The 25,665-nt window shown below is 39.0% G+C and overlaps 1 protein-coding gene and 1 long non-coding RNA gene across 3 annotated transcripts in view; one reads left to right on the top strand and one right to left on the bottom strand.

The window, feature by feature from the left end:
* LOC117282746 overlaps window positions 1-23,700 on the top strand; it is a 538,891-nt gene extending 515,191 nt beyond the window's left edge. The window contains exon 3 of the long non-coding RNA XR_004513604.1: window positions 23,517-23,700. This is a non-coding gene — a long non-coding RNA (uncharacterized LOC117282746). The remainder of the gene's footprint in view (window positions 1-23,516) is intronic.
* Window positions 1-25,284, bottom strand: part of LOC111869948 (neurotrimin) — a 265,363-nt gene extending 240,079 nt beyond the window's left edge. For both annotated transcript variants that reach the window (XM_023861847.2, XM_023861848.2), the window contains exon 1: window positions 24,933-25,284. In XM_023861847.2, the coding sequence (XP_023717615.1) occupies window positions 24,933-24,993 (61 nt within the window). In that variant the 5' untranslated portion in view covers window positions 24,994-25,284. The remainder of the gene's footprint in view (window positions 1-24,932) is intronic.
* Between the last annotated feature and the right edge of the window lie 381 nt (window positions 25,285-25,665).

The following is a 25,665-nucleotide window of genomic DNA, read 5'->3' as shown; positions in this document are numbered from 1 at the left end:
GTTGTAGAGGCACTGTGTAGTGGTAACAGTCAAATTTTCAAACAGGCTCAATTAGAAGCAATAATCAGTGCGGGGTAAATTAACGAAATATTATATTCACATTTATATCTAATTAGTTAATCAACTGGGCAGAAAAAAATCAAATTATTTTTCGTCTATAATGAACCTAGAATGTGTAATCCTTGCTTAAAATAGTGTTTATTATTAGCACTAACCTCAGTCCTTCATCAGTGTAAAATACTTCATAATTTCGTAAAATACTGAACGACTTTAAACGAAGAACGCCTGTTGAGGCCAAGAGGACTCATATTATGTCAGAAATGGCTTTGAAAGGGTAGGGCAGTATTCTCTACAAGTTAAATTTGTGTCACAATTCGTCTTTAGAATGATAACGCTGTAAAGTATTGATATCAATAACAATATTTGTCATGATCTAAAACGGAAGTTAACTCTGCAAAATAACGAAAAGGCAACTTTGACGTCTCTTTGAGGCTTGGTGTCACTTACGAGAATGCAATTACATGCACGTTTACTGTGCCGTTTCAAATGTAGCAGTTTAAGCTCTGGGTAAGGTTGAGTGACGTCCATTACATTGGCAGCGGCATCACAGTGCCGGGAATGTGCAACTCATCAGTATGAACAGCTTTCCTGTTATTTGTAAGGTTTAATCTGGTAGATTAGAACATGACATGTAAGATCTGAGGTACATATTATCCTGAAGATACACAAAATTTTGTTCTTCCCCGTTGTCGAGAAGTATGTACGAGAGTGTATGGCGTCGCACCCTAAAGACAATAATGTTTCAGGGACATTTTACGGGTAATTATATTGTGGCCTGTTGATCCGATGCTAGGTAACGATTGTGAAACAGACAACTAGCTAATGGCCGTTACTAGGCAACAGTCAGTAGACAGCATTATAAGAACTGTGGTTTCTGTTCGGCTTGTGTAGAAATGTTCTAAACAAGTCTTTTGGTCAGCGTTCATCCAGTCAGTTGAGTTGAGTTGAGTTGAGTTGAGGGAAGAAGAGAGTAGTTGATTGGTGAGTGAGTGAGTTAGAGGATGGCTAAGGTTTGGTCGATGTGAGCTACTGGTGTTAGAAGATGGTAGCTGAATCCGGTGATAGTTCTGTAGCCCAGAGGAACGGGAACGTCCACCGTTAGAAGCCGATACCAAGCTACGTGACTGAGACCACTAGTCTGTGTAAGATAATAATCTGTGAAGTGTAGTCATGAGTTGTGTGGTAAAGTACTCCATAAATCCGATTACCAATGGAACCCCGTCTATAGTCACTCCAAAATGTGACAGTATAATACACAGTGTAAATGCGCCATATTTCAAATACTTAAGGTGGAAGTCTCTCTTTATGTGCATACAATCGTGAAACATTACGTCCAGGTAGCTTAACATGTCTAGTATTAGAATGAGCACATATTATGATGACAAATGAAGCATATATATTTAAAAAATATAAAAGCCTAAAAGTTGTAAAAGAAGGGTCTGTGAAAATGGTAGCCCAATTTTGAATAGGGGTGGTTCCTTATTTCGGAGAGGTAATACAATTTTTAATGGATGAATTTCTTAAATAGAACTACAATAACGTGAAAGGAACAAGAGAAACATACGTAGGTCTACACTATGTAGAAAAGGTTTATTTCTTATAAAAAGAGACGGTCTTCAAAAATATTAATTACATGAATATGTTAAAAATAATCGTATAGATTTCAACACAAGTGAATATGGGGTTAACATCAAGTTATATCTTTATATAAAGAAAAATGTCACAATTCAAATTCGACTCTTTATCGCGCACAATACTCTCACAAGTAGGTCTTTCAGGAAACCCGTTTTCTTTTCTTTTACACACTGCACTGAACTCCTCATGGAGTCTATGGACCGTTTCTTTCTTTCAGCATCAGCTTCTTAAGAATGAGTAAAACACTAAGAAAATATAAAATAAAGTTTCTCGAAAGTCGCAACCATGTTAACTATCCGAGATTAGGCAATACAGTTCTAACTTAAACATAGCATAACGGGCAATTGAAGATTTTCGAAGAGATGCATATACATGGTCATGTTAAGTTCATATGCACAATGTACAAGATAAAATTCGAGTTATTGCATCAAATTTAGCAAAACATGTACACTGATGATAGGGCAACACTGCTGCTTCAACGTCCAGTCGACCACTGCTAAGAAACAGGTTGGATAGGAAGTGTTGCCCTTACTTTCTGATAAACCACGCAATTCGAAATTAGGTGCCTGTCCTAAATATGGTGACTTTAACTTACTACCTCTCTCTGGAAAAGGAAAATACGAAATCTGATGGTACAAGTTTACACTTTAATGCAATTTTTATTTTGAGAAGAGGTGTATTTTATGACACTCTGAATAGCCAGGCTGTACAGCATCAGACGGTACGATTGTTGATAAATGATGACTTGGATGACATGTAGAAGGAAGTGATGGTGGTGTAAATCTAAGCAATCATGGTGTTTGCGTGGAGAGACTGAGGAAAATCATGAAACACCCCAGTCATGATATCCGACGTCTTGGCAGATTTTAATACAGAGGACCTCTCGAATGCGGGTGGAGAGTATTACCGCTGTGTTCACACACTCTCTAATAACAATATTAAATTTGGGGCTCACACGTTCTATCTCTCTTTCCTCTCTTTCCTGTTGCTCCCACTTTGGAGGAAAGGGCATCCGTGGCACGCTTTGTTTCACTTCAGTCTCTTAATCCTAAGACAATCGTAGGACTCCTTGTACAGGAGATCAGACTGTCACAAGGACGATACTTACACAAACACAGAATAAACGCAGACAAACATCCATGCCTTTAGTGAGATTCGAACCCACGATCCCACTGTTCGAGAGGGCGAAGACAGTTCATGCCTTTGACCGCCCGGTCACTGTGATCGAATATACGTTCCATACAGTTCATAAATTTTGTGAAAAAACCCAATTGCATGTCTATTCTTAAACCAATAATCCAGCTTTAACATATTTTTTAATTGATCCGCAGTTGTGGCTAGCAGTTGAATTCTCACTGCTTTTCATTTAATACCATAAACTTCATTAATCTTAACATCACGTATTCCTTCTCTTAACAAGCTTTAAACATAATAGGATTCCAGGTTATTGCGGCGGTGGTTATGAAGAACTCTGTCTTCTGGGTTATAACGACTTGTAGTCTTTTGAGAATCAACCAATGTTTCGGAGGAACGTGGCGCCTTCATCTTCATGGAAGTAGAATAAGCCAAGAAATTAAGCAGCGTGAAGGAGGGTCGCAAGTAACGTAGGCTCACTTTCAACGGACTACACAGCGTTACATCCCAGAAGATGGAACTCTTGAAATTTAAACATTGAAATAGCTGGCCTATTTTTATAACCCCAGAATATCTAAGTATATTCAACAATTCCTTGCTTACGTAATCTGACAAATTAGTGAAGGAATTTGTCCCAAGTGTCATAATTTCATTTTTCAAGTATTACGTGGTATCATTGATAATAACATTAATGTCATTCTTCAGTCACTCACTCGCTCATAGAACTGAGCCCTTCTTGGGAAACCGCAAATTGTGCAGATACTTAAGAACTACCCAACATTTTATGGAACCCGAAGGTTATTACCGTGTTCACAAGAGCCCTGTACTGATCCCTATCCTGAACCAGATTCACCTATACCATCCCATCCTACCTCTCTAAGATCCATTTTAATATTGTGCATCCATTTAAGTCTTGGTCTTTCCAGTGGCTCTTTCCTTCTGTCTTTCCCACCAGTCTCCTATATGCATTCCTCTTCTCTTCATTCACACTACATGCCCAGCCACCACATCCTACTTCACTTGATTATCCTAATTATGCTTGGAGAAGCGTATAATTTATGAAGCTCCAAATTATACAGTTATCTCCATTCTCCTGGCACCTCATCTCTCTTCGGTCCAAGTATTTTCCTCAACACCCTGTTCTCAAACACCCTCAGTCTGTGTTTCTCCCTTAATGTCAGAGACCAAGTTTCACACCCATACAGAAGCACATGCAGAATTGAAGTTTTGTATATTTTAATTTTTATGTTTTTGCAGCATATGAGAACACAGAAGGTTCTGGACTGGATGGTAGCAAGCATTACCCGAGTTCAATCTCCTCTTAATTTCCTCCTGAATCTGATTTTGATTTGTTATAGTCGTTCTCAGACATCTGAAATGTTCCACGTTAGTTTTATTGTTATTGTTACTATTATAATTATTATCATTGTTATTACTGTGGTCTTTGTTTCCTCATTTTGCTCTTGCTCATTTGATAATTTGTCTTTGGGCTATTTAGTAAACAAGAAAATAAATAAAGAATTGGATAAATTATTATTCAATATCAATATTACTATTACAAGTTGCATTCAGTATCTGATTCTAATGAGAGAAGAATAATAAAATAAAAAACCGGGTCTGTTCACGACCTTGCATTTTTACACCATCATATTGAGAGACATAATTTTTTTACTTTATTTTTTAAACATCAATATTAATATTACAGACTTGAATAACTATCTGTCACTATTGCTAGAAGAATAGTAAGGTAGTTGCCTCTCTCACCATTCATGATGTATGAATACACATCTCTTTCTGTTCAATATTATAGGTACACGCAACCATCATGTTCATAATAGAACAAAGGAAAATCGACAGGGTGAACTCAGTGACACACTCCTACATAATTTGTTCTGCTATACTGTCATTTTTGGAGACATGCTGCAATAATTCCTAATCCCACCGACAGCTGTACAAATCTCCATCAACTTTCTGCGTATGTACTTAAAACAGAAATTGAAGCTCTCACATCCGGGAGTTACTGATTCATACCTGTACGATTGTAATTGGTTATTATTTAGGTCTGTCAGAAAGAAAGCAATATTCCGGGCCTAAAATTGTGACAGGAAGAGCCTCACAAAGCAGTCATTGGATTTATCGACAGCTAAGGCTTGTATGTTCTGCATCAGCATTTTCAGAAATATCATGATGCTTGTTGTATCTATAGCTATATGTGTTTTTGTCTTATCTGTGATTTCGAAGGTTGAAAGATTCATTTTGTAATATTTTCTTTTAGAATTTGACTTTTAGTGTTGGCTTCTATTTTGGCGGGTCTCTGATTTTGTGGCCTCTGAAAATAATATTATGCATGTCCATAGGTGCAGGGCCTGGGGTGTTCAGAGTTACGAAATGTGTGCCTAAACTCCCGCTTGTAGTACATATTGTGTTTCTTCGTGTCTTTTGCCTCGTGTTGATTCCTGTGTCCGGACGGGGGAACTAGCACTGTCGATGGGGCCTAAATGAGTAGGCTTTATACTTGAGGATGGAGACTCAGTCCAGTGTCCGAAACAGTGTCTTGGATAAAATAAGCAGTACGATGGAGAATATCCGAAAAGTCAATGATTGTATTAACTTACCATCGTCACAAACTTTACGAACCTTGCAAGGGAACGCTCTAACGTATTGGTTGAGGCAGTATGCTACAAGAGAGAAGGCCGCGGGTTCGAGTCCAGATGAGATGGATTTTTTTTAATTTACCTAANGATTTTTCAATTGACATTATCCTTCCAGCCGCACTGTGGCCCCTGGGATCGACTCAGCCTCTAACAGAAATGAGTATCAGGAATCTTCATGGGGGGGGGGGTAAATGGCAGCCGGCGCGTAAGGCTGATAAGCTTACAGCCATCTGTGAGCCGATTGTCTAGAAGATGTGGGAGCCTCGAAGTCTCATAACCCTATGGGCACCTTCACAGCCTGTTAGAGGGATAGTTTTGCCTCTTGCCTTCATGTACGAGCCTTGCAAATTGTACTGTAAGGGGTAAGTTACCAACAGAAGTGAGTGTACTATGACGAGGTGTTCCCAGACAAGACACTGGGATGGGTTAGCACGTGGATTATATGGTAGAAGAGTACCCCTAATAAAGACACATACGCGACAATTTAGGGAGTTACATATAGCCCCAGTTAGTGGCTGAGAAGTAAAGATTGGACCCGGCTGAGCGCTACCGTACGAGAGGCAACAGGAGTAGCTACTTTATGCCTGTTACGACGGCGTAGGTTGAAAAGGAACAGAGGGAGACTGTGAGGAAGGCGGGGAATCTGAGGATGTGGATTCATTTCTATTTGGATGGCAAATGTGTTTGGAATGTATGGAAATTACATAGTAGATGGAGCTATCTTTAACTAATAGTTTTGTTCATTTTATAGAATACAGTTTATATGACCATTGTGTCTCACGTAGAATTCTTCTTGAGAAGCTAATAGTCGCTTCGCTATTCAAACTTCCTGCTTTTTAAGAAACCCAATCATTCATTGTTCTATTTTCAAGAGTCTTCCTCTTGGTTGTACTCGTATGCTAAGCGAGAAAAACCTAGTCCAGAAATTTCAATCCATTTATTTAAGAAGTATATTTGTATAGCCTCTCATCTACGCATAGATCTTCCAAATGACTCTCTTCATTCAGGTGTGTAGAGTTTTTCTCTTCGTTCTTATATTTTCGAACTTGATTTGATCATGCTAATATTGCTTAATGGAGAGCATAAGTGTTAAGCTGCATTTTATGCGGTTTCATCTATCCCTCATTTAGGTTCAGAGCCTCCCTCTTAAGCCTGAGAATTCTCTTAGGTCCTAATTTTCTCATATTCTCGGGCACCCTTCACCAATTTTCTTCCTGCCATCTTGGAGACCATATTGTACACTAGTACAACACAACAGGTACAATTACCTTTTTGTATATTTTAATCACTAATCTTTTGGGTAGGCGATGGGAAGTCTAAATAAGCCGAAGTGATTCGTAGCAATAATTCCCCAAATTTACTGTGCGCTTAATAGCTTCATGAACACAGATGTAATTTAATTTATAATTATTTGTTCTCGTACTATGCTAGACTCTGGAATGTCTTATGGCTAGGTATAAATGATTGTACACGAAATAATCACCGGTCACGGTAGCCCAGCGGTCTAAGACATGTACTGTCTCCGCTCGCTTGGAAACCGGGATAGTGGGTTCGAAGCCCACTCATGGCATGGATGTTTAGTTTGTGTGTGTGTGTGCGTTTTTCTGTGTTTGTGTACAGATAGAGGTCTTGCGACGAGCTGACCACCCGCCCAAGGAGTCCTACCGAATGTGTAAGATCTAGAAAAATCGAAGTGAACGGAGAAGTTCATGGAGGTAGGCCTAGGCCCACTGGGGCTGTAGTGCCAAGGAAAAAAAATGAAATAATCTTTGCTAATTGAGAAGTAGTAAGAGCAAGGGCGCCACAGTTGTATCGTTTCAACCTAATACAGCATAATGACAGTTTAGTTAATGTGTCACCTTTTGAGGGCGGTAGTTTTAAATATGGTTTCATTAAACATTGTAGCCTTGACTAATGGTAAATTTGTCACGCTTCGGAAATGGTTAAGTAACTAAGTTACTTACTAGAATCAAGGTACGCGTGTTCAAACCCGGCGGAGATCGTGGAATTTTTAAGGGCGGAAAAATTCAGGGAACAAGTCCTCCGGGGGGGGACTTTAAGCCGTGGGTCCCGTGTCGTAGCTTTACGGCACGTAAAAGAACCTCATGCCTCTAGGAGGCCTCTGAGCCAAATTATAAAGGACTTTTCCCGCCCAACAATAGTCTCTAACGCCTCTGTGGTAGATGGAGGAGGCATCTAGATACGGCTGAGCCAGTAGAGGCCGAACTCGCTGGCTGAGTCGGGACTGATGGCACGCACCAGTATCGGTAGGGGATAGAGACTGGTATAATATCACAAGGGGACGTACAATAGACCACTAGTCGCGGTGCATGGGGAAACCCACCCCCTCCAATAATAATAATAAATAATACTTACTAGAAAATGTGGGAGCCTCGACCTCTCACACCCCTGTGGGTCTTCGGGGATTGTTACAAGGACAGCTTTACCTTTTCTACTCTGGAACCAAACAAAACAAACTCCGTGGTCTGTAGTCCAGAAGCAAACTATACCGACCGAGCGACCGCCGCTTATCGACAAAGTTAATGCCAACTTTTGCGGATATGTGGTGTCACGTGGTCAGCACAACGGATCTCCACGACCGTTATTCTCGGTTTTCTAGACCGAAGCCGCTATTTCCTTGAAATAGCTCCTCAGTTATCTTCGCGAGGCTGAGTGAACCCCGTTCCATACCCACTATGTCCCAGAAAATCTGGTAGTGCCGGGAATCGAACCCGGTACCTCTGGATCTGTTGGCAGGAACTCTGACCACTAGACCACAAAGGCGGTGTACCTAAATGCATACCATTTAGTACTGAGGAGGTTGTAAATATGCGTGTTAAGTTTATACAGAAGGATCCTTTATGTTTTGACAATAGTAACACGTGAAGACATGGCACTACAGCAATACAAGGTGACCAATACACATTTGGCCCTCTCTCGCTCTCTCTGATTGCATCCGTATTGTATGATCGACGTGAGGATTCTAATTGTTATAATAGTTCTATCAGATCTGTGACAGTGAAACATGATTTCAAGAGAAGCAATCCAGAAAGTCTTCACCTGTTAACTTTAAAATGCCTCCAGAAAAATAATTTGTTTACAGTTTAGTTTAGCATTTTTAGTTTGTGATGCTTTTTTATCACATGATATATTCGACATGATAATCTGAAAATAATATAATTCTAATGATCTACTCGCATGCAACACATTTGTAGCCTAATCCACAATTCATTGCCCACCAGCGCTGGCCCATTATTATCTTGATTAGCTACATGTAATACTTTAATGTGTTATTGTACAAAGAAGGGGATTGGACTTGTATTGACATATTTCCCAGTTTGTGACCAAACTTCCCTCCCTTTCCAAGCCTGACAACCAAACAATAAATTGATGCGATCTCATGCCAGCTTGTCAGCAGGCTACCATCATCACCACCAACACCACAAAATCAAATTTTATAATTAAATATTCATAGTCTTTAATCACGTGACTTCTCACATCTCTCTCTTTTATACCATGATAACTCTAACCGCATATTGCGGAACACTGAAAATGTGATTTTCAGTCATTTGGCAACATGATACCATAAACATGGACCGGATTATTTGCCAGTGGTAATTATGCAGTGACATATGCTGAACTGTGTCCACGCCTCGTCTCTGATCCTTGCTATATGCAAATAGCGTGATTAATAATCAGTTTATATGAAATATGACGCCTGTTCTGTGACGTCATATTCGTTCCCGTGTTATTGTATGATGCATATCTGCATTTCATGTCCTACAGTATGGAAGTTATGTTAAGATACAATTCCAAGTGCACTTGGAGTGCAGTTTTCTGCCGTGTTTTGTGCAGTAATGTCAAGTCATGGAAAAGCACGCATAAACATAGTCACATCACCAATGCACAGAGGCACGTTCACTGTTACTCTTACAGTGAGTGAAGTAATACGTACACGTGACTTGCTCCGTGAACTAAGACTAATTTAAAGAGATGGTATTAATGTTCATTTGATTAAAATTGTGTTGATATCAACTGCTAAGAATTAATTTGTGATAAGAATCAATGCTAGACATTTTTATTAATGCGCATTTGAGTTCTATATTAGACGACATTTCTGAAGAAGCAGGCATGTGTTACAGTGGCCTACTAAGGAACATGATGTGATAGTCTGAAATGGGTTAATCTGGCTCAAGATAGAATCCAGTGGTAGGCGCTTATGGACACAAGAATTAATGATCGGATTTTTTAAATTGCGAAGAATTTCTTGATTAGCTGAAGGGGTGTAGTTTTTCAAGGGCTCTGCTCTATACGGTTATTTATGAATAGGAGAAAGAGAAAAAGGCTTGATTGATAGATCAATTCAGTTGGATTTGTGGTCTTCTTTATTATAATATCGTGCAATGTCATGGCTGGTTAAGAAGGTTTTGAGGGTGCGTGCTGCTTCCATCTCAGCTTGAAGATGGTTGAAGCAGATTTCTCCGAAACATTAATTACCACTTAAGAAATTACGGGTTTTCATACCTTAACAGACCAAAATCTTAATTATCACAGCAAATATGAGAGAAAATTTCTTCGGCATTTCAATTTGTTTCGGAATGGCTGTTGGCCCTAATCATCAAGGAATAAGAAGAGTACCCAAATACCATCCCATTCCATGGTTCAGTTGATTAAATTGCTGCTGGCCTTCGCCAGTACAATAATTCTTGATTTCGAGTCCTGTCGAGAGCCATGACCAATAATTCAGTTCTCTCTCACATATACGTGTTTAGAAGTGGGACCTCGTCTTCAACGAGAGGAGGGGTCTGACTACAACTGCTGACTCCCTTGACTGACCGATTGCTGCTGGCCCTCGCCATTACATCGATCCGTGGTTCCGAGTCCCACGAGACTGATGACCATATTTTACATTCTGACGGCTCTGAGAGCCTTCAGACGCTTAAGTATCTGATTAAAATTATATTGTGTCATGAAGGCAGAATGCCGGAATAGTGGAACGAATAGATGCGGCCACTGTTAGGCAACGGAGAGGTGAATATATTTCTGTCGCAAAGAATAAACACTCAGCTGCAGATGAACTGTTTGATGCGGTGTTTTCTATGAGGTCCATACCGACACTATATACTCGTAGCAGGGATCAACAGGAGAAAGAGATAAACCAATCCTCTCGTCAGAGAGGTTGTTACATAAGGACTATGAACGCATGGGTTCTGTTGAAAAAATCTCTGGTCGTGAGCCTCATGGGTCTTGGCGCCAAGGCGAACTGATTGGCGGTAACTGCCAGTCGCAGAGCAACTCCTAATCTGACTCTGAGTTAGTAGGAACTCGAAGGTCGGAGTCAACGGTTAGCAGCCAGTCTTTGTTGAACTGTTAGACGCAGCTACCGAACAATGATAAATGTAGTCATTGCAGACTTAGAAGACTTAGAAGTGATTTGTAGATGTGTCAGTCAGTGAGACTGTTATAATTATATGTAATTACGAGTCGTTAAGTATTCAGTAAATCCAGTTATCAATCCAAATCCTGTGTCTCGCGGCTGATACGTTACAGTGTTTAAAACAACAAGAACTCTTTAAATATTTTCAGATTACATGAGAATATTAGGCCCAGTGCTTCCCAGAGGCGACTCAATGTAATCAAGATAATGCAGATATTGACTAAATGTAAAAACATTTGTGACTTATGAAAAAGTTAAATAGTTCCGTTCAGTGTGACTGGTTATAATTTTCTTATTTCAATTATTTATGCTCTTAGATGTTTGCAACACAGCAACACAGCGGGCCACAAACACCCACAGGACAACATCAAAGAACCCTCTTCTCGAGAACGACAGGGTGACACACATTCGGCCCCCGTCGAAAGAAATAATAAGAGGGACGTCACGAACCTGCTTGGTTTACGAATTCCAAAAGAATCTTAACAAACTAACTCTAAATATTTTAAAGTATTAGAACAGCCGCTGTAGTTGTAAAGACTTTAGATTTTACAGCCAATTGCATGTATATATTCTAACTTTTAGAACATGGACTCCAGTAGTGGCTTCCAACTGTATTGACGTAATGGTGACCCTCTGAAGATGGTCTCTGAAGACCGAAACGTGTAAGGGCATGAATAATTGCAATAAGAAAATCATAACCAGTCACACTGAAGGGAACTATTTAACTTCTTCATAATATTAGTGTGACGGACCAGAATGAAATAAATCAAATTTGTGACTTAACCATGCATACATAAAGTTGTAGAAGAATGTAAATGGTGGGAAGTTAGTTCAGTTGATGTCGTTCCTAGGTTATCCGCGTTTACAGTTGAATAGAAGTGGCTGTCTGTATACAGTAGTAAATTCTATATCACTTAATTGGCACAGAAAGAAACTGGTGTTCGTCTCCCGTTCACTAACCACATCAACACTTAAAAATAAATCACATGTTTTCTTTGATGTTAAATATTTTTTCAATAAATAGACGTCGTTGCTGATGATAAGAAGTGTGAAAGAAAAGCAGTTTCCAAATCCGAGTAAACGTAAATATGAAGACATATTATATAATAAATTAGATCCATATTAAAGGAAGAAGCCTAGGTAGCTCTGTCGGTACAGTGAATTGCCTGGGAGGGAAAGGGGTTTCATTCCCGGCACAAGCAAATATTTTCTTCTTCTCCATAGTGTTCAGATCGTTTCTGGGTCCAGTCCCTAATGGATACTAAGGGTTCTTTCTACCAAGAGTAAAGAGGACGGAGCATGAATCTGACAGCTCTATTGCATTCAGTATCTAGCTCAGCTACCATATATTTATCCATGTTAGGGCACTTAAATAAGTGTAGAAACAATTTCATACTTTCTTTATTTTACATATTAACGGAAAGAAAACGAAATATAATTCTGTCGTAAAAGTATTTGGTTAAAAAACTTCAAAGTCTGTCAATATGTCTAGTTTGATGCCTCGTTTATGTCAGAATAAATAATTTTTGTCCTATGTTTGATAAAAAATGAAATTGCCCTAGCCCTTAATTTAACATCACGCCATGGAAACATATGGGAAAGTGAAAATATGTATGTACACATTTAGGATATTGGTGGGAAAGCCAGAAGGAAAGAGACCACAGGGAAGACCAAGGCCTAGGTGGGTGGACAATATTAAAATGGATCTTAGAGGGCTAGAATAGGATGGTATGGATTGGATAGATCTGGCTCAGGATAGGGACCACGGGAGGGCTCTTGTGAACACGGTAATGAAACTTCGGGTTCCATAAAATGCTGGGAAATTCTTGAGTAGCTGCAGAATTGGCGGCTCCTCAAGAAGGGCTCAGCTCCATGAGTAAGTAAGTATATAAATGACCAAATTCACGCTCAAGCCACTTGACCCCAAGGGAAAGGGCTTCCTTTTATATAGTACAATGTATTTATAATATTAAAATGTCAGTGTTTGGATCTGACAAATATAGTCATTTACTTTCGGATCCTAGAAGTGGCAGGGAATTTCTTCACTAGCAGTTACTGAGCCACTATTAACTTACTGAAAAATTCTCAGGTTAGTGGGATGATATTTTAGGCTTAACGTCGGCAGCGCTTTCCATTTCTTTTAAAATTTCATTTTAATATTCTGCCCTTATTTTATACGGATATGCAAACATATTTTGTAGTCATATTCGTCGTTAATTGTGACCAAGTGGATGTTGTCGCAGTGACTTTTGTGCTAATTGACGAATTTGACAGTTCATTAGTAAATTAACAGTAATCGCGCACACAGTAACAGGTGTTAAAACGTTTGGATTTCACGTATTTGCCGCTAGTTTAATTTACATTTAACGCTTTTGAAGCCGGAGAGCTGGAGGCTTATTTGAGCTCTCTATGCAAACGAATGTAATTTTATTTGTTTAGCAGGGCAGTATTATTTTCATCTGTGTGTGCAGCTCTGCTCTCTGATTATTGTTTGTTCTAGATGGTTAATTATTAAATATTGGTAAAGTTTCTGACGTTAGAAAGATCATCACAATAAATGCCTAGGCATGAATTTATGCATGTGATTTCATTGGCAATGAAAATCATTTATTGTTTTCCAGTTTAAAATGTGTATTTAAAAGAAATATAATTAACTTAATTTACTTACTTACTCATGGAGCTGAGCCCTTCTGGAGGAGCCGCCTATTCTGCAGCTACTCAAGAATTTCCCAGAATTTTATGGAACCCGAAGGTNTATATTTTATGTATCTTATATAATTACTAATTCCATATATCAAATTTAGTATTGAAAATCTAATTTGGGCCCAGATTCTCCAATTGCCCTCCTTTTACTGAACCCGAAGGTTCGTTACCGTGTCCACAAAACCCGGACGCTGATTTTTGTCCTGCTGCAGGCAATCTAAGTCAATACCTTCGTATTCTATTAGTGTAATACTCATTTTAACATAATTCTGTTACCGCCGTCTAGGTCACTCAAGTGATTTTATAGTGATTTTCCTACAAGAAATTTGCATCTTTATCTAACCTCTGCCGGATACACTCTCAGTCTTTGTAATCCTCGTTGATTCACTTTTTCTAGTAATAATTAGTGAAGAGGAGAAATTATGTGTTTTTTCGTTATCCAACTCTTTCTATCCTCTGGTTAGGTCCTCCTTGAGGACAAAATGTGCGCTTCCGGAATCTGTTCTCACACACCCTCACTACACGTTCTTCATTTAGTATGAGACACCTCATACTCATAGAAAAATGGCTAAAAAAATGGAAAATCAAAGTTAATGAAGCAAAATCCATTTAAACGACGTTCACGCTTCGAAAAGGCAAGTGCCCCCCGATCAAAATAAAGCACCCTACCATCCAACAAAAAGATCAAGCAAAGTATCTCGAACTTACCTTTGACAGCAAGCTCAACTGGAAACAACATATCCTCACGAAAAGGAGACAAATGGATCAAAAAATCAAAGACCTATACTGGCTCATAGGAAAAAAATCTCACCTATCCATTGACAACAAGCTGCTAGTATACAAAGCAGTCATCAAACCAATATGGACATACGGAACCCAGCTCTGGGGATGCGCCAGCAAAACAAATATAGATCTCATCCAACGAACTCAATCAAAAATTCTTCGTCTCATCGTAAACGCACCGTGGTACGTGTCTAACCACACCATTCACACAGACGTCAAAATTCCATACGTCACAGAAGTCATCAAAGAACACAGCATCAACCACTTCAGCAAATTAGCTAACCACCCAAACCCACTGCTCCAGCCACTCTTACTGCATCACGACCACAGAAGAATTGGACGAAAGTGGCCAGAAGACCTAAAAATCTGAGGGACACGTCGATGGAAGTGACCCACTGAAGCCACTGAAGTGTACAATTCTTAACTAATTGTACAGAAGACAGCAAATTGACAGAAAGATTGTAGTATCTGATTGTCAATAAAGGAGATTAAAAAAAATAGTATGAGAGACTAATTTCCAAGCTCAAATAAAGGGCAGGTAATGAGAGTTAAAAGAAGTTATTAAACATTTCATATAAAATGAAAATTAATTCTATTATTCGTCTTTTTAAGGTGACTTCCCAGATTGCACCTATTATTCGTCATCAGTAAATCAAGAGGAAGTCCTTTTTTTAATCCTCAGTGATTTTCAGTTAATTTCGAATAATAATATAGGAGTCAATATAAAATTTTATCAGCTGTAGGGATGCTGTACAAGCCTAGTACTATGCTGTACAAGCATAGTAGAAAAATTAGTAGACTTATTTCAGGTTTTCCTTAAATGCAGCATTAATATTTGTTGAGTAGTGGGATAGATTGTGCAGTACTCTGTAGAATTTCCGAAGTAAGTCCGTACTCTAATACCGTTCATTTAAAGAGAGCGGGCACAATATCCGTACTGAATATCAACAATTTGTTTCCTATTATGTTCCCTGCAGCTATCAACTAGTGAGTCTCAAATACGCAGCTGTGTAAACAGCTTTCAGCATCGCTTCTTTTCGCTAATTGACTGTACAAATTACTTGTGAGCAGCGTAAATAAGATGAAAGGGTCGCTCACAAGATACTTGACAATCTGAAAATTTGCATATCTTCAGAGCACTCTGCAAAATCTTCGTGAATAGCAAGCCAAACAACACCCGATTAAACGTGCATTTCACAATCAATTAACTTTCTACAACGAAACAAAGGAGAACAGACACTTTTCACTGCGGCTCTTGTTTATAACGAGTTCTGTCTTTGATTGTCCAATTTAATGCAGATCGTAATTCAGACAGTTTCAGTTTATTATCAGGAAATAAGTGCAGTGAGATGTTACAAACGTAGCCAGACTTAACGACAACAAAGGCTCTTTGCAAGCTTCTCTGAGAGCTCCATATATGATTTATATATAAGTTTCATCTATTTTCAATACCAGTAGCTGTCGTCACGTTCACAAGCAGAGCAACATATACTGAAATAAATTTAAAATAAAAGCAAAAATAAGAATTACGGCATAGAGTGTTGATATATCCGACAACTGCCACTTATTACAACAAAGTTTCCGAAGTTAAAATTAGCCTGTTATTGAACTACAATAGTCACTACGAACTAACAGCTTCAACAGAAGTATTCTATTTCCTCTTTTATGTGTCTGATATGAACGGTTTCATGTGAAGTCTACGTAATGAAGACAGTAACACGTATAAGTCACGAAATGTGAGATTTGAGGCGCTCATGGCGGTTACTGAAAAGTGCATTATTCGGGGATATGACGCCGTGATGCCTGATAGAAGCCAGCGACATTCCGGAGTATCGTACCGCCTCTATCTTCATGGTCGACGAGCAAGTCAATCAAGAAGAAAAATGTGAATTTGTCATTAAGAGTGTTTCGCTTTCCCTTTAGTGTCTGCTAGAAGCATATTTCTTCCTAGCAAGTACAGAGCGAGTTACGTGAAGAACGCTTATAGCTCTTCATGGAAACATTTCCTTATTTTTGTCCGACTTTTCCCAAAGTAGAACGTGTCTCTGAGTGCGTGGACTCTCCAATAATAAATTTAGTGAAAATGCATTACATGCGGTCAGACATACAGGCGGACATGGCGAAGCTAACTGGGGGGTATTTCCAAATTATAGTCACAATCACTCCAAAAAGTCTAGTCTTAAATGGGTTATTAACAAACAGGTTTGGGTAAGTTCTCACGTGATTTCAATATTAATCTGCTTTCCTGTCAGTATCGTATATTATATCCAACTCTTTTGTAATTTACACGTGCATGTATTTAGAGTTTCCCTAAACCGTAGACCTCTGGAATGAAATACAATAATGTAAGTCTGGATGGGTTATTTCCAAGCAGGTCCCCATTTTTGGCTATGACATTATGAAACCAATTCTGAAATACCATGGAAATGTGCTTCGAACCTTTAAGAATTACTATTTGGTTTCGTCATTCAACTTACAACATATCTCTAGCCACGCCAAGGAAAAAACGCAGGTTACGAGCCTCCCCTGCATCACATAGAAATGTTTTTGTGAATCCATGGCATGCAACTGCTGAGAGCGGTTCTCTGTCACTGGATACAGGTGACTGGTCACGTACGGCGACTCGGTATTTTGAGGTTGTCAACAGCGTTCCTTTTAAAGACGCGCCTTTCATACGTTTTGTGTGCGAGACCTCACTATTGGGTTTTGCGTCCTTGTGAATATTTATAGTCTAAAAGTGAGTAATGTGCACTGAATTTGCACTGAAACTCACAATTTGAATGTAATTCTTCGTTCAGATTTGCCCTTGCAATCCCCAATTTACAAACGAATATAAATTAATATTTCATATATTTTTTATACGTGTTATAGAATATTACACTATAAAGTCGTGCTAACTTTCAATTTTTATATCGCTAATATAATCTTAAATAGAATGGGAGGATGTTGATTGGATTCATATGGCTATGGATAGGTGCCAATGGCAGGTACTTAGGGAAGAGATAATGGAGTCTTGGGTACCATAAATTGTTGGCAAATTCTTGAGAAACTTAGTAGTGTTATATTCTCGAGAACTGAGCACAATGAAGTTAATTAACAAATGCAGTTATGTACTGATAGACAATTTTTAAGTGATTCAGCAGAAATGTCCCCGTGACGCAATGAGGATTTTTGCTGGAAGTATGGCAATATTCATAAATAGTTTTATTTATTTAGTTCATTCAAAGCTCTCCTTCAAGACCCTCAAAAAGATGTTATTACGGCAATTATGTGAGCCGGGGTAGCGCAGTAAGTATAGCGACTGCTTACGAGCTAGACGACCGAGCGATCGGAGTTCGAGTCCCGGTAGGTTCAGAATTTTCTCTTCTCCATATTGTCCAGACCAGCTCTGGGGTCCACTCAGCCTCCCATCCAATGGGTATCGTGGGATTTTCTCCGGGGCGGGGGGAGGGGTAAAACGGCAGTTGCGTGAAGATGGCCACTCATCTCCAGCTACTGCCGAGGTCAAGAAACTGTGGAACTGTACATCCACTCCCCATGCGCCTTGGTGGTGTAGTGCTGAATTAGTTATGCACAGCTTCATCTTATTATTGCAATTATTCGTATTGTTCGGAATGGGATTTATCGATCATGTTGTTCATAAAAAATAACTCAGTGTTTCTAACGTTAGAGTAAACAGCAAACTTATGGCCATAATAACGTTACGGAGCCAATTCATTTTTCAAAATAAAGATAATTTGTGAAAGAGGTTAAAATGTTTCCTTTCACGAAACTTTAAGCTTGTTACTTTGTTTACAAATTTTTATCCAGAGGCAGATAAATCCAGTCCAAACTCTTAACCCTATCTCCTTGGGATCCATTTAACATTAGCTTTCTTCTGCATCTAGGTTTATCAAGTAATATTTTCTCTTAAAATTAGATGACCACACGTTTTTATCACTTCACCTGTCTTAATATTCACTTCTCAGCTTAACGATCTTGATTTGAAGATCCTAATAGCATGTATGTTTGGTGAATAGAAGACATTACAAATTACACATTATGTAACTTCTCGTTATCAAGTTTTCTCCGGTCTCCTGTTACTTATTTCCTTTTAGCTTCAAATATTCTTCTTTGCTCTCTGACCTCAAACACCCTAAATCTATGTTCTTCGATTGGAGTGCAAGACTGAACTTCACAATCATGGACACTATAAGAGATCGGAAAAGAAAAAGTTACATAAAACGAAATGAATCGGTTCCATTGAACATTTATTCATTGGTCTTTGTTGCGCGTATCGGAAATGGTTATTACATTTGTAAAACGCGCCAACGAGAAACCAGAACATTCTTAGAGCGAGGAATTCGAATAATCAACTAATTATATTCTTATGTTGATTTTAAAAGTGATTGACTACTGTATAATAGTGCTGTATATGTTAAATTGATTTTAAATATCGCTTCGAATTATCAACATCTTCCAACTATATTTCAGTGTAATGCAAAACCTCGCCTATTCTGCATATAAATTAGTCACGAAGGGCGTCGAGTTGGGACGCGTTGATTGACATGTTTTATTTAATAACTCCAGCAACCGTGAGCTGGTGTTGATTGTCGGTGCATAGCACACCTGATTGGATTAGTGTGTTACACCGGAATTAGTATGAACCCATTCCCAACATGCACTACGCATCGCGAGCTATGCAGATGAAATGAGATATTTGTTACCTTCTGTTGTTCTGTGCCATCATTTTGAAGCACACGATACAGAGTGAGAATAACGGATAATGGATAACATTGTTCAGAGATTTCACCTTTGTCGCGTATGGCACTACATATCTCAAATATTATCGGCTCTCATTCGTTTTATGAGGTGCTCCGGTGTCCTGTAAATAAGGTTTCTCACCAAGAAATTTTGTGCACTGCAAGGTAGAACGTTCTTCAGATGCTGGTAGCGAAGGAATTGGGGTGTTTTGGTATGCTCGTAAGGAAATATTATAAAATCCTCCTAATGGTTTTGCCACATTTAGCCGTCCCTCTGTCCTTACGAAGTGTTTCGAGAAGAGCTAAAGGATTTTTTTTTAATTTGACAGCTGGAGATTTTCCTTAACTTTTTTACATGTTTCAGTTTTGTCTAAAATCAGACAGTAGTAAAAAGAGGTAAAGCTATCTCTGTAACAGGACGTGGAGGCCCATAAGTTTGTGAGACGTCGACGTTTTCATATTCTCTAGACAATCGGCTTATAAATGGCGGTAATGTTGTTAGCCATACGCGCCGGTCGCCCTTTACCCTCATGAAAATCCCAGGTACTCATTTCTGTTGGAGACTGAGTCGAACCCAGGGCCATAATGCGACTGGAAGGATTAACTAAATTGAAAAAATTCAGCTCATCTGGACTCGAATACACGACCTTCCGACTTGTAGCATAGTACCTAAATCTACGCTACCGCCTGCCCCCGAAAACAGTAAACGATATTTTATACGCATAAAATGTCTACGTGCGTTTATGTCTCATGTCTAGCTTAAAGTTAAGGAATGTTTCTCAGAGAGTTGTACAGAGGAATGAAACATATTTGTGCCCTTAAGTCTTGCAGCATTAGAGATAATTACTAAGCAAAAGGGATTTTGTGTCGATTCAACCTTTAACTTGAAAATCGCTGGACCAATTTCAATAACATTTTATAATAGAAGTTATTGCGCGTTCGTGTTATTTTGCTGTGCCCTCTGTATCTAGATATTTATCAAGGTGGTATAAAGATACTTACTGTGAGCCGCTGGAGCCCTACTTCCTATAACGAACAGATTGGCCTAGAGATAACGCTCTAGGCTTTTATTCTGGAGATAATCTATTCGAATCATTGCCGGACACAGGCTGCGCTGAGTGAGGATTTTCGTGGTTTTTCTCGATCCCTCCAGGCAGGTACCGGAATACTATCGCAAATGGTCCACGAACATTTCCTTCCAAATCCTTCCAGTTTATCACCCATCATGCATCCTACCATACGAAGTTATGTAATTTAGGGACGGGAGATGTTGCTAATAACCCACGAGAAATAGGAAGATACCGTGTAGTCTTGGAAATAGGTGCAAATGTTTCGGGATAACGTATTGCCACCATCTTCAGGATAGAAACACTCTCCTTCAAGATGAACAGAATCGTTGATACTAGCTTACCAGAATACATGACGTCATAATCCAGAAAACCGCAGTATGAGATGTTAGGCTCTCGCAGCAGTGATTATGATGCGATGTAACGCCGTATATTCTGGTAGATTTTTATCGACTTTTACAAAAATAATTCTCTTCTGCCTTAAAGATAGAGACAACAGATTTTTTCACAGATGTCCGTAAGCACTAGAATGCACAGCGTTACTTTCCAGATGATGAAAATTCTGTTTTCCCTAAAAGTAATGGAAAGCCTGCCGTCCGGTCTGTAGCCTCACACTTCAGTGAATGAGCTGGTGAACACCCTGTCGTTATAGCGAAATATTGTTGCACGTGCTTCGGATACAGTGCCTGCGGTGATTATGCTTAGCGTGGCCTTGTGACTGAAATAAAGAAAGCAATTTCGTAAACGCAGGTAGGTGTATGGAGGGAGGACCATAGAATTAGTGTATTTGAGAACGCTTTTCTGAGGAGGACATTTGGAGCGATGAGAGATGAAGTGACGGGAGGTTGGAGAAAACTGCATAATGAGGAGCTTCATAACTTCTGTAATTATAATGAGCAAGTCAAGGAGGTTAACCTGGGCAGGGAATGTAGTACAAATGTGGATAAGAAGAATGCATATAGGATACTGGTAGGAAAGCCAGAAGGAAAGAGGCCACTGGGAAGACTATGACGTAGGTGGGTGGGCAATATTTAAATGGATTTTAGAGAAATCAGATGAAATGGTACGGATTGGATCGATCTGCCTCAAAATAGGGACCAGTGGAGGGTTCTTGTGAACACGGTAATAAACCTTCGGGTTCCATAAAATGCTGAGAAGTTCTTGAGGAGCTGCACAATTGGCTGCTTCTCACGAAGGTCTCAGCACCTTAAGTGAGTGAGTGAGGATATGACCTTCTCATTCTAGGGGTATAGATGTCATATGTGTTTAATACAGGTATTGGTACAATTTACGGCACTGAAGAAAATCACGAGCGCTTCGAGACGTAAGAAACAGCATTAAAATATAACGTGCACGGCCGCTCTTCCAATGTGAATGGGTGAAACAGGTTTGCAGTCTGACATAGCGGATCCTGCTCTATATATGCCTCTACTAGTAACAGATGTTAATTGCTTTGTCACGATATTGCGCGCTGCAAGTACTGTATGTACTTCACCTTGTTACCACATATCGTTTCGTAAATTTTGTACTCCTGTTTCGTTTTCTGGAGATCCCAGCTCTGATTCTATGCCACTTTTATGGTTCATCTGGATATATTGAGAGAAATACTGAGGTGGGGACTTAACAGGAAGCAAGAAATTTTACATCCTTCCAAATTTATCATTGACAGTGAACCTAATATTCGTTTTGAGAAAGCCTCTTGATATGAAGAAATTACAAATCAAATTCTTCTAGCATTATACTCAGTTATGGCAACTAAATTAATGAGCATTGACCACTAATGAGTGTAAAGATTATGCATTTGAAATATCGTCAGTTAACGCGAAGAGAATCTATAATTTTAAATTTATAAATATCTTTGTTGGAAGGATTAGAGTATAATACGTCGTTATACACTGGAGGATTGCTGTAATTTGCGTTAAAGTCATGTTTATATTAAATTTTGCATTACTTGTCTGAAATTATAAGTCAGTCCATTATCAATATATCATATAGTAGTATGTGTGAAGTATGTGTTAGGGGTGGGCCATAAAATCCGGCCCTTGCACTGCGACCTTCAATGATCTATTGTGCTTACCCTTAGGATTAACCTTTTATTAATCATACACTTCGAATGAAATGTAGGATTTATTTATGGGGGCGCCATAAAAGTCACTTGGTTCCGTAAAGAACTGGCCCAGGTGGCGAAATCTTAAATACGCTTTGCCCTCACAATCGCATAGGATATATATGTACGAGTATATACGATATGGTTGATTCATCTTCTTCTGGGCACCATTCACAAGTGGGATCGTCTGTCAATCCCTGTTTGAAAAAGGTTTCCTTTTAGGTGGTAGTGTCCATCAATATATCATACTTTCTGGATATGATGCACTTTCTTATAAGAATTAGTAAAGCTCAAATGATTATGTATCAATTTCACATACAGCAAAAAAAGTAATATTGCTTCTTTCCCAAATTCTTATGCATTTGAAACGCGTAGGACAGTGATCGTAAAGCTCTCGTTGTGGTGGAGGTGACCAGCTTCAACTTAAACCGCTTTACTGACAACTGAATTGGAGGCTGGGTGGGCCACAGAACCTGTAGGTAACTATGTCAATATGTGCGGCACGTACCTGTAAATGAAAGTCTTATTTGCTTTGTGACACTTAATTATAAGTATGTATAATCTGTATTATGTAAATGCATAATATAACGTGAAGGGCTGTGTGCCTATTTACGAATTTGCAACTGAATTTGCAAGGCCTTAATATACGTATGTGTCTCTTATTCCATTAGATATTACCAGATTTCGTATTTTACCAATAATAAAAATTGCTGTAACTTGACTCAGTGAAATTTCCTCACATCCCAACTCAAAATCTGAGAAGATATTCGTTCTTTGCTTGGGCGTATTGTAGCTGAATTCATAAATTATGTTCCACTTATTCTTACCGTCAGAAAATCATTATAGAAAATCGAGATTAACAGCCGTGGGGATCCGTTGCGCTGACCACGCGACACCTTCTATGCGCTAAAGTTGGCACTAACTTCGCCGACAAGCGACGGTCGCTTGGTAGGTATAGTTCGCTTGAAGACTAAAGACCACGGAGTTCGTTTTTTTTTGTCATCACTAGCATTTCATAATTTTTGTGGTATTCTGAAATTTAATTTTAACAGAATTATTCAAATTCCACAGACAACCTTCCGAGTTCGTCGCTAGAATTGACATGATATTCTACTTCTCTTTCGGACTACTGTTACTAAATGCATTTTCTGAGTGAAATATTTAACTTAAACTTGTTTCATTCGTTCTTTATAGGACCACTTTGACGGCGAGGCGGGCGACTTTTCCTGGCCAACAAACAACTGCGTACAGAAGCGCTGTGCCATACTTGATGACTTTTACAGCCCACTACTAGCGGGACAAAGACCGGCTGGAAATATACTCACACTGCAGACAGGGAGAAATTGAACTTGTAACGCGACGCGGGAATTTATGAAGAAAGGTACGGGAACGATTTACCGGCGACATTTATATTCTATTTTCTGTTCTAAGTAACACTGAAATAATCTCTTTTCTTGAAGGGTACTTGATATTTTGTGCCTAACTTATATAACAACGCTCTCTGAATTAACTCACTGTGAAATGTCCAAGATAATTATTTTCAACAATGAACTGAGGATGCGGTAGGAATGTGTCGTGACCACTTATAAGCTGCTGTCTCAGAATTTATACGAAAGGCCTGAGGTAAATTAAGAGAAAAATAGTCTGGACGACGTCAGGCTGATAATTGAATATGAAAACTTCCCAGATATGCAGTAGGCATGCGAACAACACAATTCCAACGTTTAGTGCTTCAGACAGATCATTTCTTAATTGTACAAGATATAATTTACCCACGTTCTTTGAGCTGTAGAAAGCATAGAATAGGCCTATATAAGTCCATCAAGCCTCTAACCTTCTCGACAGAAACCCCCTGAAATTAATTTCTTCAAAAATATAATTTTGTTACCAACTCTAAAACCAGTTCAGTTGTATTACGTAAGTTTGCAAATTTCTATGATTAATTAGATTTATTGATTTTGTCCTGCTTATATATTAAATAATTCAATAAGAACTCATACACATACGAATAAATCATTTTTAAAAAGAATATAAAATGATACATTGCAATTATTTTGTTCCCAGAAATATAGTGCATAGAATTATATGTTTCTTGGCATCTGGAAGAGGAAAATATGGTTGAGTAACATCAGTAGCCGAATCATGAACAATATTCATGTTCATTCCAAGAGTACAGGTTACTACTTTTCACGAATATTGGTGTGAAAAATTAGGCTAGTTGAGAGTTGAAATGAACCAATAAAACCTTAAATTATACTAGTTGTCTGCGAAATAATTCTGGTTTTATGTGAAAGTTGATAAAAATGATAAAAAAGATTAGCTATTTTATGAATGTTATAAATTTTAAACATCTTTCATCGTGTATGGGTCGCAGCCAGGCCTTGATACTGCATCCACGACTGAGCAAATTGTATACTGGGACTCTTTCATGCGGATGACAACCTGAAATATTCTATACTATTAGTCTTCTATAGTTTTAACCTTAAATTAATGTACAATTTTCTGAGACTTGATTGCCTCCCTGTGTTTTGAACACACGTGTTCGCCCTTGTGTATACATGCGGTGAAATGCATGGAGCATGCTATCGCCCCTGTAACTAGACATCTTACCGGACACGACGACGGTAAAGAAAATGCAGAGCGTTGACGCTACGAACCGAAGGGCGGACATGGCCCACTGCACCGGTCCACTGAGATCATGTCAGGACAACCCACCCACCGAACACAACGCTCACACTCACTTGTTCACAGTCACTTGTCTTCGCTGGACGTCGTGACGCGCGGATTGTCGGTCGAACGCCGACTGCTGCTTTGGACGCACTGTTCCAGCCCCCTTCTACTACAGAGTTCGTCTGGACAGACAGGCGCAGTGACTTTCTGGAGATGAGTGAGACTCCACCTCCTGCGCGACTATGCACCACCTCACCACGTGCTTACGGGCCCTCGCAAATACAGGCAAAATTAGTCGAATATTAGAAACAAAGAGGAGAAACTAAGCCTTCTCACTTTTGTAATTGCCATGTTAAGAGTACTTTGTGGAGGGCCGTAAGCCAAGCTCTTTGAAGGTATTAAAAGTACCGCTCGTCAAGGAAAACATACATCTCATTTTCCTTAAATGAAAGTGGTAAAAACGTTTGAATATTATGTTAGCTCTAACTGATAAGGCTACTTCTGCAGGTCATGAACTTTAATTGTAATTTTGCTTACTAGAGCGTAGTTCCCTTCGAGAGACACCAAATAACTTGCATGGAACTTACTGCCATTAAACACTCAAAAGGAATAATTCAGTACTATGACACTTAATCAAAAAGCAGTTATAGTAGAAATAGTGGTACGTAATTGA

The sequence above is a fragment of the Cryptotermes secundus genome, unplaced genomic scaffold (genome assembly GCF_002891405.2).
Source record: "Cryptotermes secundus unplaced genomic scaffold, Csec_1.0 scaffold979, whole genome shotgun sequence".
In the NCBI taxonomy this organism is placed as follows: Eukaryota; Metazoa; Arthropoda; class Insecta; order Blattodea; family Kalotermitidae; genus Cryptotermes; species Cryptotermes secundus.
Note: the sequence above shows the minus strand (reverse complement) of the source record. Positions and strands in the feature narration are given on the sequence as shown.